Source organism: Parambassis ranga, chromosome 7, assembly GCF_900634625.1.
Source record: "Parambassis ranga chromosome 7, fParRan2.1, whole genome shotgun sequence".
NCBI classification, from domain to species: Eukaryota; Metazoa; Chordata; class Actinopteri; family Ambassidae; genus Parambassis; species Parambassis ranga.
The window spans coordinates 1,251,203-1,269,516 of NC_041028.1; the positions used below are offsets into that span (position 1 = coordinate 1,251,203).

At 47.1% G+C, this 18,314-nt stretch overlaps 1 protein-coding gene across 1 annotated transcript in view; it reads right to left on the reverse strand.

Annotated features, from left to right (window-relative positions):
- oprl1 (opiate receptor-like 1) overlaps positions 1–16,302 on the reverse strand; it is a 74,250-nt gene extending 57,948 nt beyond the window's left edge. Inside the window, exons 1-2 of the mRNA XM_028410577.1 lie at positions 16,025–16,302; positions 10,091–10,324 (exon numbers count right to left, since the gene is read on the reverse strand). Of these exons, the coding sequence (XP_028266378.1) occupies positions 10,091–10,290 (200 nt within the window). The 5' untranslated portion in view covers positions 10,291–10,324; positions 16,025–16,302. The remainder of the gene's footprint in view (positions 1–10,090; positions 10,325–16,024) is intronic.
- Positions 16,303–18,314: the final 2,012 nt, after the last annotated feature.

The window sequence follows — 18,314 nt, forward strand, 5'->3', positions numbered from 1 at the left end:
TTGTTGAAATGCCTGTGTCTCACTCTCAATGCCCTGCAGCCGCAACACTTAAGTTAAGAGAAATCTAAGAGGCAACGTAATGCTAAAAACGTAGTGATTCTTGTAGGCCCGCCTCTCATGGTCACCAACAGAACAGACACCGCACTGTGTTTATTACCGACAGCGAAAACTGACAATATTTAGAGCTCCCCTGAAGGTCTCAAAGTCGGCTTTCGGGGGGGGGCTCCTGTCCATTTTTTGACTGGTGCAACCTATAGTCTGGAAAATCCAGTACACCTAACTGATGCTGACAATGCTCATCATAAGTGCAACAGTTTGTTTGAAAAAAGGGGGTAAAGTTGTCGAGCATGTAGCTAGGCGTGAAGACACAATGTTACGTCTAGGCTGTCATCGTTAGTGGCCTCAGCACAACACATACGACTGCCATACATTAATATGTAAGAAATAGACAGTAATGTAGCTCTCAGCGTTAGTTCAATCATGAAGACTCTATTTCACATCATCCAGCTCTTATCTCTATCCGCTTCCCTCTCCCTCTTCACTATCCTCCATCTCTCTTTCACCACACTGCACTCCGTCTAGTGACCTCCCACATAGTCAGGTGTTTAATAGATGGCCCCTCCCTCACCAATCAGCTGTCGATCCGTCCCTCTCCTGCCCAATCATAGCATAGCACAAAATTTAAAATCCTCTGTCTCTTCTCCAGCTGCCTCCCGATCAAATCTGGCAACCCTCCTCCACCCCAAGCACCTCCCAATCCAAGGTTCAAGGCCTCCTCTCTCCTGCTTCTACACCACCACCAGGTCTAGACCCGGGGGGGGGGGTCTTCTGATCAGCGGCCTCTCCGCTCGAGCTTTCGCCCCTTTCGGACATGGTCCTCACGACGGGGTCTAGGACGCCAATGCACATTCACAATTATTGCATTAATACGTCTTTCTCATTCAGCTCGCTGAGTCTCTCATGATTGAAATATGTGTAAACAAAAGAGTTTTCTGATTATGATGAGCTTGTTACAGTGTTGATTTGTGTGTGTGATAAATGTGTACATCTGAAAAACTGTGTGCAACAGTTTTCCTTTAAACGTTTTCCTTTTAAAGCTACAAATTATGATTTAAATGTCAGCAAACTGCGTCCGTCCAATTTACCTTTTCCTTTACACAACAAACCATAAAAGGCGCGGTGCACCGGCATCAAGCAGAATTGATTACGGCCGGTGTCTGTCGGGAAACTCTTCTCTCAGCGTCTCCTCACTCTTTGTTTTCTTAGACATGCATTAGCACTTTTCCTGACAGCGCTGCGAGCATGGCGTGTTCTCAGCGCTGTCAGGGAACAGTGGGGGGGAATAACAGAAGATTTTGAACCTGGGGCTGCAGAGCACCGCAGTGCAGTCATGTGTGTTTGGCTCAACGACATGAGCGACAAGCTGGGATTCCTACCAGCATCTGTTTAGTGCTACAAGCCCCTTAAAGAGCAGGTGGACCACGGGGGGACAGGAACATTCTGCTGGATCCAGCACAGACAGAACCATGGTGCATGGCAGGCTGGAGCCGTGCTCACACGGAGCAGTCACAGGAAACACAAAAAGTGCAGCCTGGAGGGATTTTAGTTAGAAAAAAACAAAAGCGGGTTGTGTTTCCATAACAACAGACCGATCCACGCTGTACAGTTTAGGACAGCATCAGCTCTTAGATCTGAGACATCAAAATGGCTCCAGTCCTTGGAGGGAAAAGCTCTGAGCCGAGAAAACAGATCTTAAAAGTGAGCGGTGTCCAGGAACAAACAGGGACTGCTGCCAGGTGAAGCTGGAGACAACAACACAACGAGCACACAGCTGCTCAACACACTAACATCTGTGTTTGTCACACTTGATGCTGGAAAACAAACTCTAACAACCAGGCTACTTTCTGCCTCCTCCGCTCCACTTGTGCTCGTTTTGGGATTTTACTTGGACTCAGAGACAATAGTGACATCACGAGGAAAGTCTGAGGTTCAAGTCCCCCTAACACTGTGACCTGTTTTGTTTTCACTCGCTTTTTCACAAATTGAGTAAAGAAGAAGTTCAAGCACAGTCAGTTCCCATTTTGGGCTGGAAGTTAAGTTCAGTTTGGTTTTATTGACAGGTTTTACAAACTGAAGGAGCGCTGAGGTCACTGGATTGCTGTTGGTTGAACTCGCCTCTGTAAACACTGCTGGAGCCCTATGGCTGCTTTGCTAACATCCTGTGTAAGCATATGGGGCTCAGTGTCTCCTTCTCCTACAGTCAAGGCACATGTTAGGTTACGTTCAGACTGCAGGCTAAAGTGACCCAAATACGAATGTACGAATGTGACCTGTATCTGATATTGTCATGACAGTCTGAACAGCTCAACTCCGATTTTTTAATATCTGACCCAGGCCACTTTCATATGTGGTCCTAAATCAGATATGTATCCGATTTTGTGCAATCCGACTTTTGCGTCAGTGAAAGGCGACAGGCGGCAGACAAGCGGTGTTGTTAGCAACCAGCGCCTGTTGCCAGGAAGTAGAGCCCAACTCCGACGCGCCTGGTCACAGATGAGGGAGATGTCGACTCTCTTGCCGTGAAAGTGACACAGAAAGGCGCTCGCAGACGTATTCAAAGGTTCACGTCATTCTGAAATTATACTATCTGAAATTAATTATCTACTGCTCTCTTCCTTCTTAGCGTTCTTCTTAATATTATTTGGTTGTAATTATGTCGGCTATGATCGGACATTAACGTAAACAAAGCCACACAAGCACGCGTTGTGTCCTCACTTCAGGGCCGCAGTCTGTTCACACAGGAGAGTGGTAGCAGTCGCATATTATTTTGTAAACACCAAAAAATCCGATTTGAGCATTAAGACCTGCAGCATGAACGCAGCCTTAGTGATGAGTTATACACCGATATGTCTGTGATGCTGCAGATCGTGTATTTTCCTGCAGCCTCTGAGCCGTGTGTGGATATTTGCTGGTCATTAAAAGAGAATATTCTGAGGACGAGCTGCCATCGGGTGAATGGTTATTAAGGAGAAGTGTTCTCTGTGGAGGGAATGAAGAGTTCCTTCCTCCCTAAACTTCTCTGGAAGATATGCTGTTATTGCCCATGACAAAGTGAACAGAGGGATGTGTCCGTGAAAACAACTTTTTGCAAATGGCAAAAACTCATTAAACCATAAAGTAAAAAAAAAAAAATCAGCAGATCATCTGCACAGATGCTGGAGCGCACAGAGAGTGTTACCATCAGGGCAGCGCCTCCACATTTCATGAGCTGCTTGTTTTTGTGCCGTCTCTAAAATGAAAGTCTTTGAAGTACAGCTGTCTGCGCCTCGTGCAGCCGGAGCCGTGTTTGCTGCATCATTACTTTACTTTGCTCATATATTTCTGTTTTTATGTAAATTCTTCTTGTGTTTTTTTCTGACACATTTTCCACAACAACCTGTTCCAAAGCCTTGTTAGAGTCGAGGCTGCATCTGTATGTTTTCTCATAAATATATGGATCTGTTTCTTTTGTTTGTCCGAGTCGGGTTGAGTAATATTTCTCATAAATTTCAGTTGTTTGTCAGTCAGTGTCAGGTATGCTGCATCATTTTTAAATGTGTACATTTATAAGTTTGTGAATTTATTTCTCAACTTTTGCAACATGAGGCCATAATGTGCCGTTATTTCCCATCTCTATGGTAACATCTGATTGTTGATTTATGCAGGTTCTGAGGGCGTCAGACCAAAGTTTTGTAGCTTTTTCTGTGTCCAATAAAAATGTTGTGTCAACACAACAGCAGAGAAAATGTGTGTGCGTGTGTGTGTGTAGGTTTAATGCCACCTCCTCCCCATCTGCTTCAAAACAGTGATTCAGACGTAGCTGCTGTGTCTTAAAAATCACACCAAAATGTCACATCTGCTGGACTGAAAGCAGACCGACCGTCCTGCTCCTGTTGTTCTTTTTCCTCTCTCTCTCCTCCTTGCAGTCAGTGTCACTCTCTCTCTCTCCTCCCTGCAGCCTCTCTCTCTCCCTCTCTCCTCCCTGCAGCCTCTCTCTCTCTCCCTCTCTCTCCTCCCTGCAGCCTCTCTCTCTCTCCATCTCTCCCTCTCTCTCTCTCCCTCTCTCTCTCTCCCTCTCCCTCTCTCTCCTCCCTGCAGCCTCTCTCTCTCTCTCTCTCTCCATCTCTCCCTCTCTCTCCTCCCTGCAGCCTCTCTCTCTCTCCATCTCTCCCTCTCTCTCGCTCCCTCTCTCTCTCCCTCTCTCTCTCTCTCTCTCTCTCTCCTCCCTGCAGCCTCTCTCTCTCTCCCTCTCTCCTCCCTGCAGCCTCTCTCTCTCTCCCTCTCTCTCCTCCCTGCAGCCTCTCTCTCTCTCCATCTCTCTCTCTCTCCCTCTCTCTCCTCCCTGCAGCCTCTCTCTCTCTCCATCTCTCCCTCTCTCTCTCTCCCTCTGTTACGTTCCCCAGTTAGTCCAGGGGATGAGGGGAAGCAACAATAATGTTACCCAGGCCTGAGAAAGAGACGGCAGTCGGAAACAGTGACTATTAATTCAATTTATTAACTTAAATGAATAACAAAATAATAAATTAAACACAAAAGCAAAACTAAAAAGATCAGCGCTGATTATCATGCTCTAGTCCCTCTGGATGGAGCAAAGACGCATGGTGAGTGCGTCCACAAGTTGGCCCACACTGGCCCCAGCCATGTGCACACCTCCAGTTGATATACTTCTGCTGACGAGGGCCAAGTGGACTCAGGTGTGGATGATCCACTTGGTTCACTGGAAGCACTTGGAAACCTGCACAGAAAACAGAGACAGACATACACACAACAAGTACCGGCACGTAACACCCCCTCCCATAAAAGCAAACCCCTGGTTTGCCAACTAGAGGGTTAACACATACGAAGTGATCCCATTACACGAAACAGAAAGTCCTGCCCAGAGAACCAGTTCTGCCTTTGCACTAATGGAATCACAGGCCACATGGCCACACACGCTACCGCCACAGCCACTACTATGGCCGGCAGCACCACAAATCACGCCCGGCAACACCTCTGCCCACAGCAGAGAAACTCAAAGTCTTAGCACACGCGAACACACACCCCTGCTCGCAGCAGAGAACAACGAAACGTACGCTAACACACATGAAAACCGAGTGTGCACACACACCTCTGCCTCCAGCAGACAAACACACGAACGAAAGTGCACACTCGCACACCTCTGCCTACAGCAGAGAAAACACAAACAAAGCGCATGCTAATACACAAGCTTAACCATACAGAGTTTCTACACAGACTGTCCCAGTTCCTGCCCAAACAAACTCACCTAACTGTCTTCTGGAGCGTGCCGGGCTCGAGGCGTCTTTAAAGGCTGAACTCCAGTGGCCGAGGCCCTGGAAAGCCTACCCCCGCCAGGGAACTGGATCCCCACCCAGGATTAGCTCCGAAAATAAGAAAGGCAAAATAACAAAAGAGTGTCCGATGGAAGGACTGCTAGCAGACCAGCTGGGCACTCACCTATTCTAAACTGGGAAGACAGTCAATGGGGTTAAAGCTCACACTCACCACAAGGCTTCCAGCAGGCTACATGGCTACAACAAAGCTACATAGTCACCGAGACCTTGCTGGAACTCTCCCTCAGTAGGAAATCCCGGACGAGCCCCCATTTGTTACGTTCCCCAGTTAGTCCAGGGGATGAGGGGAAGCAACAATAATGTTACCCAGGCCTGAGAAAGAGACGGCAGTCGGAAACAGTGACTATTAATTCAATTTATTAACTTAAATGAATAACAAAATAATAAATTAAACACAAAAGCAAAACTAAAAAGATCAGCGCTGATTATCATGCTCTAGTCCCTCTGGATGGAGCAAAGACGCATGGTGAGTGCGTCCACAAGTTGGCCCACACTGGCCCCAGCCATGTGCACACCTCCAGTTGATATACTTCTGCTGACGAGGGCCAAGTGGACTCAGGTGTGGATGATCCACTTGGTTCACTGGAAGCACTTGGAAACCTGCACAGAAAACAGAGACAGACATACACACAACAAGTACCGGCACGTAACCGTAACCGGAGAGAGAGAGTACCGGTCTCTCTCTCTCCCTCTCCCTCTCTCTCCTCCCTGCAGCCTCTCTCTCTCTCTCTCTCTCCATCTCTCCCTCTCTCTCCTCCCTGCAGCCTCTCTCTCTCTCCATCTCTCCCTCTCTCTCGCTCCCTCTCTCTCTCCCTCTCTCTCCTCCCTGCAGCCTCTCTCTCTCTCTCTCTCTCTCTCTCTCTCTCTGTGGGTGAGTGACTCATTCAGGCAGCACACTGTTATGGAACTCAACAGCAACCTGCTGCATCCCTCCTGGATAAGATTTCTCTCCATCCCAGGTAATTACCCACAATCCATCACCTTAATACCCAGTCAGCAGCGTCCCATTGGGCCGCATTCTTTCAGTCTTTGGGATAATTGGATGTCTTTAAATTCAAAGCGCTCTGACCTGTGTGAGAGTCCGGGGGATTAATGCTTCATGCTCTCTAAAGGTGCTTGTAAAATAATAATAGATAGTAGACAGGTGGCAATATGTGACAATAAAAATAAAGCTATAGTGTTAATTAAGATTTTAATATAGTATTCAAATGTATAAAGACGTTTAATTTGTAAGAAATCAAGTTTACATACATTAGCTCAAAATGACCTAATGTTATCAACAGCATGCTAACCTGCCAACAAACTGTCGTTTATATGTAATGCCACTTTCTACCACAAGATGGCGCTGTGAGTCACTGTAGCCTTCATTCCAATTGGAAAGGAAGAAGAAGAGTGAGCATTGATACTGTTCAAATATAGAAATCCTCCAACAACAACCAGTCAGATGAGGCTGATCCTGCGCTGGATGCTAACAGTTAGCTCACCTGCTGGGTGGCTGCTGTGTTTATATCAGCTCTAGCTGCTAGCTGCTACTTGATCTACTTGCTTATTTGTGCACCATGTTTGACAAACTGCAAACAAAGGATACAACAAAAACACTTTCACCGATGGAATTAATGAACCGGCTTTATATGAAAACTGCCACGTGTCAGCGCCACACGGCTGATGTTGTGTGAATAAGCAGTGTACCTGACATGCAGCTCTGAGTGCAACATTCTTTACACCAATTAAAGTTGTGTTTTGAGGCACTCATCAGAGAGCAAGTGATGCACAATAAAAAATGGTGATGGTTGTTATGGTGTTTACACACACACACACACACACACACACACACACACACACACACACACTGTGTTTAAAGATCATTGATGTCAACAAAATCAATAACAATGTATTGATAAAATGATGAAACTATTCAAAAATGTTCAAATTGTTAAATGGGGATAAAAATAACTTTTTTTTTTTAAAGGTGGCCTAATCTCATTTTTTCAGCCTCAGTAAACGTGTTTTTTTTTTTTTTTTTGCAGTAGAGCCACATAAAGCGCCACGGGCAGTTAATGAGGTCAGAGGCCTGCACTGTTCTTCTTCTTCAGGTCATGTCAAGTGACAGGGTCGGCCATCTTGTGCGATCCAATCCAAACCTGAGGGCGATGAGAAACACAGGCCGCCGCCTTCTGGCATTCTTAATAAGGGCAGGTTGTCGGGGGCGGCCATCTTTAGCCAGCTGAGCACCGACACCGCTGAGTGTGTGAGTGTGTGTGTGTCTGTAGGCATGTGTGGATGTTTTCTGGTCGACTGTGCGTGGGTGCGGATGCCAAAGGCATGGAGACAGAGGACTAACTCCCAGTATGAGTGTGTGACTCATGTTGCTAACTGCAGAACTCCTTGTAGATGAGAACAAGGATGATAATTATCTAAAAATGGTATCTGCTAATATCTGCTGCAGTATTGCTTTCTGCATCATCTGACCTCAGACTGTAAATAAAGATGGAACCTCCTGACGCTCTGTGTGGGAGGACCCGGCTGTCGCCATCTTGGCCCCGCTCAAAGTCCATACAGGCGAAAGTGGGTGAGCTCCACTGCAGGCCTGGTCTCACAACATGTTCCAATAACTTTCCTTTCCTTTGCCATGATGAATTTTCTCCCAGGAGTTTGGATCATTTTGGACATGATTACATGGGAATCATGACATCACAGGAACACAGAGGGGCCTCTCTGCCTGTCCGTGTTTTCTGCTTTCTACCTCAGAGATGAACCTTTCCTCGTCCACCTTGCTTCACCAGTGGCCTTCCTCTCTCTCCAATAATGGTTCTAGTCCATTCATGGTGTTTCATTTTGAAAATCCACCAGATTCCCTGCAGCATTCTTGTGTCAGGCCTCCTGCCGGCTCAGTCTTCTTGGTGGAATCTGATGTGTTTCAGCCACTGCTGAGTGCCTCAGCACACTGAGTAGATCAGGCTGATCTGGGCTTTAAGTGAGATGGTTCACTCCTGACCTCTACACCATCTTCAGCCCTCACAGTGGCCGTAAATGTGTTTATTTAGTTGCACATTTTAACATGGAGGTCAATGCGGACTGACTCACTGCTGGATCCACCCTCAAGTGGACACTTGGGAGGGAAGTTTTATTAAGTTCAGGAGACCAAAGATGGAGCAGCAATGATCAGCCACACTGCACTGAAGCCTAATTCTGTTTTGTTTTGTTGCTAAAGTTCAGTCAGAAGATGATGTTGGTGGACAGATTAGGGAAATTTTGACATTTTCAATATGCTGTTTATGTCTCCCAGGTTATAAAACTATGAAGCAAAAAGCAGAGGCAGAGCTGTCAATCACGTGTCACATGATATGACATCAGACCCACGCAAACCGAGACTGGGATGTATACTGCAGAGCAGAAGTACTGCAACAACAACAACCACACACACGTCAGGGCACGCAGCGTCTGAGTACTACATCACATACATGAGCAAACAGCAGCGGCCCAGCGGGCACATACACTAACTGACACAACATCCACGAGTCCACCTACGCTTGTTTCAATCAAATACACACACACACACTCGCACGACCCGTATGTGACCAGACACTGCCTGCAAGGCATTCTGCAGAAATGTCTACACACACACACACACACACTGAGAGTGATCCGTGTGCTCTGAAATATCACGTTGAGTATGTTCTTATTCTGGAAAACTGTCCGAAGGAGCCGGGTTCCCCTCGCAGGAAGCAGCTGTTGTCATTTCTGACCCAGTCGGATTTAACACCTGAACCCATCACTGCTGGGATATTTCTTGTTGTTTATAAATGAAAAACATTCAAGATGCTGCTGAATGTGTTCTCACTGCAGCACACACAGACACACACAGAGACAGACACAAAGACAAACAGACACACACAACCAAACTGCATTCATTCTTCCTGTTTAATGTCACACTCACCGACCCCCTGACAACAGGAGGGTGTGTTTTAATAAGAGACACTCAGAGGGACCTCCAACCTTAATGCATAATAATAATATCAGCATGTCGCCCACTGTCAGGTTGATTGTTGTCCCTTTTATAATGACACACCACAGACACACTATCACAGCATGTGGCCACTGGAAGGTGTTTCTGAACAAGACTTTTTGAGGTAGCTACTCCACATAAACACTGTGAAACAGAAATGACCGTTCTGATTCTGTGTGAGCTTTTAGTGTTCTAAAGCACAGTTTTTAAACTTACTAATACACAATATGAAGTAAGCGGACACCATGTGCAGCTCTTTAGCTGGTCTGTTGTAATACCTGTAATCAAACCAGTGGTAAAATGTCCACAAACTGTTCTCGTCTTCAGACTAACAGCTCCAAACTTCCACTTATTGATTCGTTGTTTCAGCCACCTGACGCCTGACCTTCATTGGACTTTACAAATGCTTAACGGGCTGGACAGAGAACCAGAATTATGGCTTGCTGTCCACATACTTTTGGCCATATACTGCATGTGAAAACATGAATTTAATCTTCTACCTCAAACAGTAAGAACTGTGGTTGATAAACAACAGTGTGATAAACTTCAGATGTGTCAGTGTTGCACATCGACCCTGAGAGAGCTCTAAGTATATGTCGACATATCTGATGACAGTCCTCCGATAGGAAGACATGTTTGTGTATTCTTTGGATTTCTGCTGTATTCCCCTTATAAACCCTCATGTTCCTCTTACCTTATGATGACATACATGACCAGGAAGTTGCCCACCAGGCCAATAACGCAGACGATCATGTAGACGACGACGATGGTGACCTTCACCCCGGTGGGCAGCAAGGCGTCCGTCACGTTGTAGCCGCTGCTGATGTTGTTCGGGAAAAAGGAGTCATTGTAGTACTGCAGCTCGGCCAGCAGGTAGTCCTCCGGGTAATCCATCTCTGACCGGACCCCTTCACACACACACACACACCTGGAACACAGAGGACAGCGAGTTAATGTCATAAAACACAGGAAGGAGAAAGGCAGCCTGTTTATTAGTATTTACAAATTTTTATTATTTGATTGATTCATTTTTAAAGAAGGGTTTTTGTGCATTCTTGGACTTCAATTGACAGAGGACAGAGGACAGAGACAGACCTGGGATCGAAAGAGGGTTACTGCTAGAGAATCAGACCCAAGCTGCTGCAACAAGGACTTTTGCCTCGTTTCATCAGGCGCCTGCTCCACCAGGCGAGGCCATGGAGGGGGGGGGGGGGGGGCACAAACCTCCACCACCACCCCTCCTTCCTCCTGAAGTGGATTTCACACTTTTAAATGTGGCAGAAAGAAAATGGCCGACCTGTGTATGTTTGTGACTATTTCACAACAAAAATGACGATTTGTGTTAAAAAACGTCCTTTTAGAAGAAACCTGTTTATATTTATATTGATAATATTGAGTTCTGGGTGGAGGAACACAAAGGCAGTGTAGTAGACTTAACAATGTTTTCACTATAAAGCCAAAAAGAAGAGCAAAACAGAACCAACCAGGAACGATGGATGCAGACGACAGACACACAGCAACACACTGACAGAGACACAGCAGGAGGACGAGCATTAAATACACAAGGAAGGGGTAACAAGACACAGGTGAGAGCAATCAGGGCGGGGCCTCAACAAGGAGGCAAAACAACAGGAAGCAAAACAGACACATTTCAAAATAAAACAGGAAGCCAGACAAAGACAAAACAGACCCAGAGCAGCACCAGAAATAAATACAAAAGTATGAAGAACATATCGCTATAGAAACCACGGTTCCTCCCAGCTGTTTAGCATTGATCCATCTTTGATTTTTGTCCTTTATACACCGACCAGTGGCAGACACTGTCTCAGAGACAGGCTAGCAGGAGAAGCTAGTCCTATAAACCAGAGGTTTCCCTTCTTCATTCCAGGCCACAAGTCTGAGAATGTGTGGTAGATAAAAACCCCATTCATGGCGTACCATAAAAACAACCTGTAGTCCATCTGAATGTAGTTGCAGTTCATGCTAATCATGCCAATCACATAGCACTGAAAGACCCAGCAGCTTCTCCCTTAAGGGAGTCACCTGAGGCCGTCTCTTGTGGAGCAGTAACTGAAGGCATTGCTCCATAAGACCTGGGTCGGTGCACCCACAGGTCACTGAGAGCTGGAGAAGGATGCTAGAAGCTACAGAGGAACATGCTAACAGACGTCTTTGGATGCTCCATGTAAGAGGTTCTGTGCTCAGATCGCGCTAAACTCTTCCCTCCTCTGCAGCATCCATATGTGCAAACTGCAGCAGGAAATACGCCGAATGATTCCACGATGCCGACGCCCCCCTCCTCCTCCTCCTCCTCTCTTTCTCTCTGCGTAATCATGAATATTCATCAAATCAAAACAGCAAAGTAACTGCTGCTGCTGCTGTGTTGCTAAATTTCCCCGGGGTTACTGCCAGGCATAATATACATGCCTTCCACGCTTTAATATCCCTCTCTCTCTCTTCCTTCCTCAACTTTCCCAGCGTCTCTGTTGACAGCTCTCTCTCCCCTCCTGACAAACAAACTCTTCCTTGTGACACAGTGTGTTTTGTTTTCCAGGTTCCATCTCTGCTGCTGCTGCAGTGTGTGTGTGTGTGTGTGTGTTTGGCTGCCTGAGCTTTGATGCATTAGATGTTAAAGTTAGAGCCTTAAGTGTGTGTCCATGTAAGGCTGCGGTGCCACTCTGGGTGGGCGGCGGTGTCCCACTTCATGTGTGAGCAGACAGAGGAGCACTAATGAGACGGCTGTGACGTCACGCCACAGGACAAAGTGGCAGCTGTGCCACGATCCTGTGTGTACATTTTAATTACATTTCCTGAAAAGTATAAAAGAGTGTATCAGAGCACGACTCCACATCACGCCGAGCAGCAGTAACTCTGAGTCATGGTGGCGTTTCCTCACTCTGTCCGGCCACTGATGTTACTTTAATGAGTGGATTCGTCTCCTCTGATTCATATGTGTTGTCTCTGTCATCTGCTGGGCAGATGAGGGGGGGGTGTCTCGCAACAAGAGTCAAACTGGGGACGAGCAGCGTCACCACGGCTGCTCGTCTGAGTCTGTACTGTTGGGGTGTTTCCTGGAGGAGCAGCATCTGGAGGAGAGTGCGACATATTTAGGCCTCATTCATTATGACAGACGCACTGAGGGGAGAGTGGGTCTGTGACGTGCGGCGGCGTCATCTCATTTGTTTGCATGAGATTCAGTGGTGGATGTGACCACAACAGTTTGGTAACAGGACGTTAGTAATGATGCGATATGGAGGTCACATCATACACACACACACAATAGACAAATGCAAAATGCAGTCACCAGGCTGCTTTTTCAGGCTTCTGATTGGCCATCTCAGCTTGGATACCGACATCACGTACACTCACATCAACAACACGGTGAAGGCAGCATGCCAAACACCTCATAAAACAATCTGCCATATATCCAGGTGAAACCATGGCAACACAAGAAGCCTGGATGCTGGAGGGGGGTGGTTAGCACACTTAGCTTAGCTAAAGGTGTCTAACTAAGCTGCTTTTTTTATCAGCCAAGTAAAAAATGGTACGCAACCAACGTGCACAACAACAAACACAAATATTGTTGTCATGATCATAGGCGCATCACAGTGTTACACAACCTTAGTTTTTGCTGTTGGTTGCTACCAAAGGTCTGACTGTATGATGCCAGTAGACTGTAGCCAGTGTCCATGGTGTGACCTAGTCTTCTGAAAAACAATCTTGACTGTGACATGTCACACCCCTACTTTCTGCAAAATTGTCAACTGAGTTATATAAATGTCTATACACCAGAAGACCGTATCAAACGACAGGTTTAGTACCAGGATGTAAAACTATTTATTTCTGCTGTAAAGTTGGTGCAGATTGTCACACTCCTGATGTTGCTGGTTGGCTACCGTGCTGGATAGTTGTCAGAGTTACCAGGCCGCTCCTCTTCTATCTCCACACTAATATAAAGTGGGGTCACCCTCACAGTTTTACATGCTCACTGGATGTTTTTGACTTCAGCGCCTCCTCACGTAAACTCCTGAGACCGCTGTGGCTGCAATTCCCTGAATTCTCAGACCATCTGGCACCAGCATGATCATGCATCCATCATCCCTTTTACCTCCTGACCTCCACTATCCCGGCTGATTAGCTGTTATTAGTCTGCAGGTACTGTAGACTATACATACACTATACATGTAGCTACATGAGCTAAGACTAACACCGGACTCCAACGGAGCTGTTGGCATGTGTGTCTGTGGTTTTTCAAGCCAGCCTACAACCACTGTGATGGTGTGAATAGATCAGTATTGAGACTAATTGAATAGGGAAATCCTCAGAGATGGAGGTAATGATTGTTAAAAGTAGGCAAACAGGTGTTTAAATATTGCTAAATAAAGACACACACAGGTCCTTTGTGCTGATACCTGCAGGCTCATCGGAGGGTAATACAAACAGTTATTAATACGTTCATACAGCTCAGGTAAACTGTGGAGGAGGACTCGCTCTCTGCTTATTTTCAACCCCTTAGCTTGTTCGTGGTTGTCCAAATGTTTTCAGTCTTATGAAAAGACACTAACCTGGCGGCTGCTATAAGCTCATAGAGTCTCTTCCACACAGTGAATATCACAGGAGCACAGACTAGAGTCTCATCATGCTGGTTAGCATTTCAACAAGCTCACACACCACACAGAAGTTCCTATAGACCGTCCTCTAAACGAGTCGAAGGCAGGCTACTGCGCTCCCACAGCTGTCTGGCATTGGCGACCTATTGGCCAATCAGAAAATAGAATCTCTTGCTGCCGGGGAGGACTGAGCTTCAGCAGAGGTAGCCTCTGCTCTGAATGCAGGTTGTAGAGAAGCTGGAGGGGGAGGAGAACCGACAGGAGAGGGACAGGACGACCACCAACCACCACTGTTCAAGGGGTCCACGTGGAGCTTTATGTGTTTTTCTTCATTGCTTTTATTGTTCAGAATAGCTACAACAGTTTATTTAATATAGCAGAATTTAGTGTAAAGTGAAGACGCACTGACCCCTGCAGTGCTTTTCTTTGATCTATGTGTGATTTTAGGGACATCGACAGCACGACACCCCCACCCAGTCTCACTTCAAACAAACTCGAATACTCTAGAGCCCTGGTTCTAACATATGGCTAATATTAGCTTGTTTACATGTCGCTGTGGCATAGCCTGCAACTCGCTGGTTAACATGTTTATTTTACAAGGTATACCATCTCTCCTTTAAAGCTGAGAATAACAACCTGGCCCTTTAAACGCTCTGTTAAAGGTAGGGTAGGAGACTTTGAAAACTCAGTGAGAGTCAGCCAGATTTTGAAGTAAACACACGCCCCTTTCTCTCGGAGCTCACCCTGAAACCACGCCTCCCAATCAGTCTGTGACTTCGGCCATCATGCACGTACCTCTCTGTGCACAGAGCAGGAAGAGAGTGACAACCAGCCAATACTCCTACAGGGTCCACCCGGAGGATTGATGATGTTTTTATGTTTTATAGCTTCAGATGATTCATATTCTTCGTTTTAATGAGAAACTAACCGAACTAATCGGTTGATATCGGACTGTAAAGAGAAGTTACACTGATTTAACACAAAGTGCATCAGAGTGAAATCTCCTACCCGACCTTTAAAGGTTTTAGACACACACACACAGCTCCATAGTGTGACGTGTGTGTTGTGACTTCTACTGTTTAAGTTAGTCGTGATGTGTTCGCTGACGCCTCAGTAGCAGCTCTGCTTTTCTAGCTGCACGCAGCAACAGGTCTGTTTCGTGACTCATGACAATAAACTTCAGAACTGAGCCAGGTCCAGCTGCCCTGTGTTCTTAAACCTCCCAGCAGCAGGCTTTCAGGAGGACCACATGTTGCTTAAACCCAGCCAGCCGTCAGCTGACTGAGCTGTCATTAGATCTCTGTCTCCACATTTGTTAAGTTACTTTGTGTGTTGCAGGATTAGTCCTTATCACCGGAAAAAGTCACACAGCGAGTAGGCTATGCTTTCATCTTTAATGAGCACTGAGAGATCATTGTGCACGACTGCAGTCATCGGACACATGGAGGAGCTGAACAATGTCCATTCTTTGTTTACAAAGTGCACAGTTTAAATGTCTGTTTGACACACTCGGCTGGAAGCTGAAGGCAGAAAGTTGACTTAAGTTTCTATGAGCAAATATTGATCTAACTGTGCAAACACTTTGGTTTAAAGGTGCTAAAAACTGCGCCAGGACTGAGGCAGAAGGCTGCAAAAGAAGAACCAACAAGTCAAAGGAAACACACCATCAACCTGACAGTGAGCAGGTGCACACACACACACACACACTCAAACTTCCACCTGCAGGCACCGAACACGCGCTAAACGGCCCCACACTTTACATTAAAGTGCGCCACGCACGCGCCGCGCGCCACCCCTCAGCCGTGTGTGTGTGTTTTGGCAGCTCAACATAAACACTGTGACAAACTGCAGGCAGAGGCGCGTTCCCTCACGCAGCGTGCGCACCGCGGTGGTCCGGGACCCGCGTGTGTGTGTGTGTGTGTGTGTGTGTGCGTGCGTGTGTGCGTGTGCGTGCAGATACAAACAGGGAAATGTTGCTTTTGTTTTGTTGCAGCACGCTGCGTAATGTCCCGCCTTACCAGAGGCAACGGGTCCAGAAGGCTCCCCCGCAGACCGGCCCGAGCACGCAGCCGCTGGAAGTTGCTGTGTTACGGCGCGCTGTCTTGGATTGTGTCCGCTCTCTCACTCGGTTTGTGTTTTTCTTTAGATTTGGAGTTTGCTCCGGTTGTCATCGCCAAGTAAGCAGCAGCCAGACACAAACACCTCCGTCTGTCCGTCCAGAGATTTTTTCCCGGGATGACGAACGGAGAGAGGAAAAAAACCCGCTTCACCTCCAGCAGGCAGCATCAGCCGGCAGAGAGAGGGGGAGAGAGCGAGAGAGAGAGAGGGGGAGAGAGAGAGGGAGAGAGAGGGGGAGAGAGAGAGGGAGGGAGAGAGAGAGAGAGAGAGAGAGAGAGAGAGAGAGAGAGAGAGGGAGAGGAGGGGTCTGCTGGGATGAAGATGCAGCCAGGCGCTGCGCCGTCTCCTCTCTCTCTCTCTCTCTCTCTCTCTCTCTCTCTCTCCCCCCCCTCTCTCTCTCTCTCCCTGACAGATCGATGTGGGTTTGCTTCCCACCCCCGCCCCCCCTTCTTCTCCATCTCTATGCTCGTAACCCATCTTGTATGCGCATTTGAATCGCCTGTGCGTGCGTGCGCATCCTAAAAGTCTTTCTTTACTGCGGATCACCTGTGAGGACAGCAGCGCCTCACTGATGATAAAGGAGAGACCCGCAGTTAAACACAGGGTATAAAGCAACCTGTGTCTGTAATCCCATTACCTCCCCCATTAGGGAGGCATGGTTACACCCGCCTCCCCCCTGCACCGTGGCCAAACCCAGTGATGTCATGGTCCTGATGGTGGATGATAAATCAGCTTTCACATTACAAGCATGCCGCTTTGGTTCGATCAGATTTGTCTGTTTTGATTCAGCTACAAGTGTCCGGCATCCGACTCACACCGGTGTGAAGTCCTCTGTCTTCTCAGTGCACGTCCAGACTTTCACCCATGTCACCCATGTCAGCAGTAACAGAACATGTCATGTGTCGGACTGCACTTCTTCTGCAGGTCGATGTATGAGCGCTCAGAGCATGAGTATGGGCAAAAAAAGCCACATGGAATCCAACGTGTCCGTTCTCATTCATGTTCTCATATCCGATCTGACATGTTGTCACACAGAAATGTATCAAAACATCGATGGCTGACGGGCAGCATGGCGGTGGTGCAAGAAGGGTCTGCACATTCTCCCAGTGCCTGCATGGCATCAGTGCACGTCAGGGTAACGGAGGACTCCGAACAAGCCATAGGTGCCAGTGGACTGGCTGTGTGTCTGTCAGGGTCAGGTAGAGTGATGGACTCCCAAGCTGTCCAGGATGTGTACCCTGCCCCTTGCCTACCGGCAGCCATCCTGAGCTGGCTCAAGTCTGACTCAACCATCAGGACTCACGGTCAGACTTGTGTGTCTGTTACCGGTCCCGGTGATGGTACCACAGTAACAAAGAGAAATCTGTTAAAAACACAGAGAGTGCTGCAGCAATCAAGAAACGAGGCGCTCAGGCCGTTGTCCAAGTTGCATCTGTGTTGAACACTCCTCACGATTAAAGGTCGGGTAGGAGATTTCACTCTGATGCACATTTTTTGTTAAGTTCCGATAGCAACCGATTAGTTCGGCAGTTTCTCATTAAAACGAAGAATATGAATCATCTGAAGCTATAAAACACTAAAAACAGCCAATCTTCCGGGTGGACCCTGTAGGAGTATTGGCTGGTTGTCACTCTCTTCCTGCTCTGTGCACCAGAGAGGTACGTGCATGATGGCCGAAGTCACAGACCGCAGCTCGTCTTCAGGTGATGGCGTCCATGTGATTGGAGGTGTGGCTTCGGGGTGAGCTCCGAGAGAAAGGGGCGTGTGTTTACTTTGGAAATCTGGCTGACTCTCACTGAGTTTTCAAAATCTCCTACCCTACCTTTAAGGCCGCTGTCGCCACTGCCACTGGTCCCGGTGATGGTACCACAGTAACACTGGTTGAGTCAGTCGTTTGAAGTTTTCTACCTTCAACTAACGTGCTCAAAACAAAATACATTCACATCACTTATCATACTAAAGATTGGCCTTTATGATCGACATTGACAACTTTTGTCAGTTACTGATCTGTTAAAAGAAGACACGACGCGCTCAGTCACCACATGAGCTTGATGTTTGGTGCTGTCAAAAGAACACTCAGCAGGTGATTGGATGAACAACCTGTCTGTCAAGATGAGGTGCATCAGTAGACGATTTTGGTTTCTTAGTGGAGAAAATGTCCAAGCACAAAGCAGCAACTATTTTAAACTG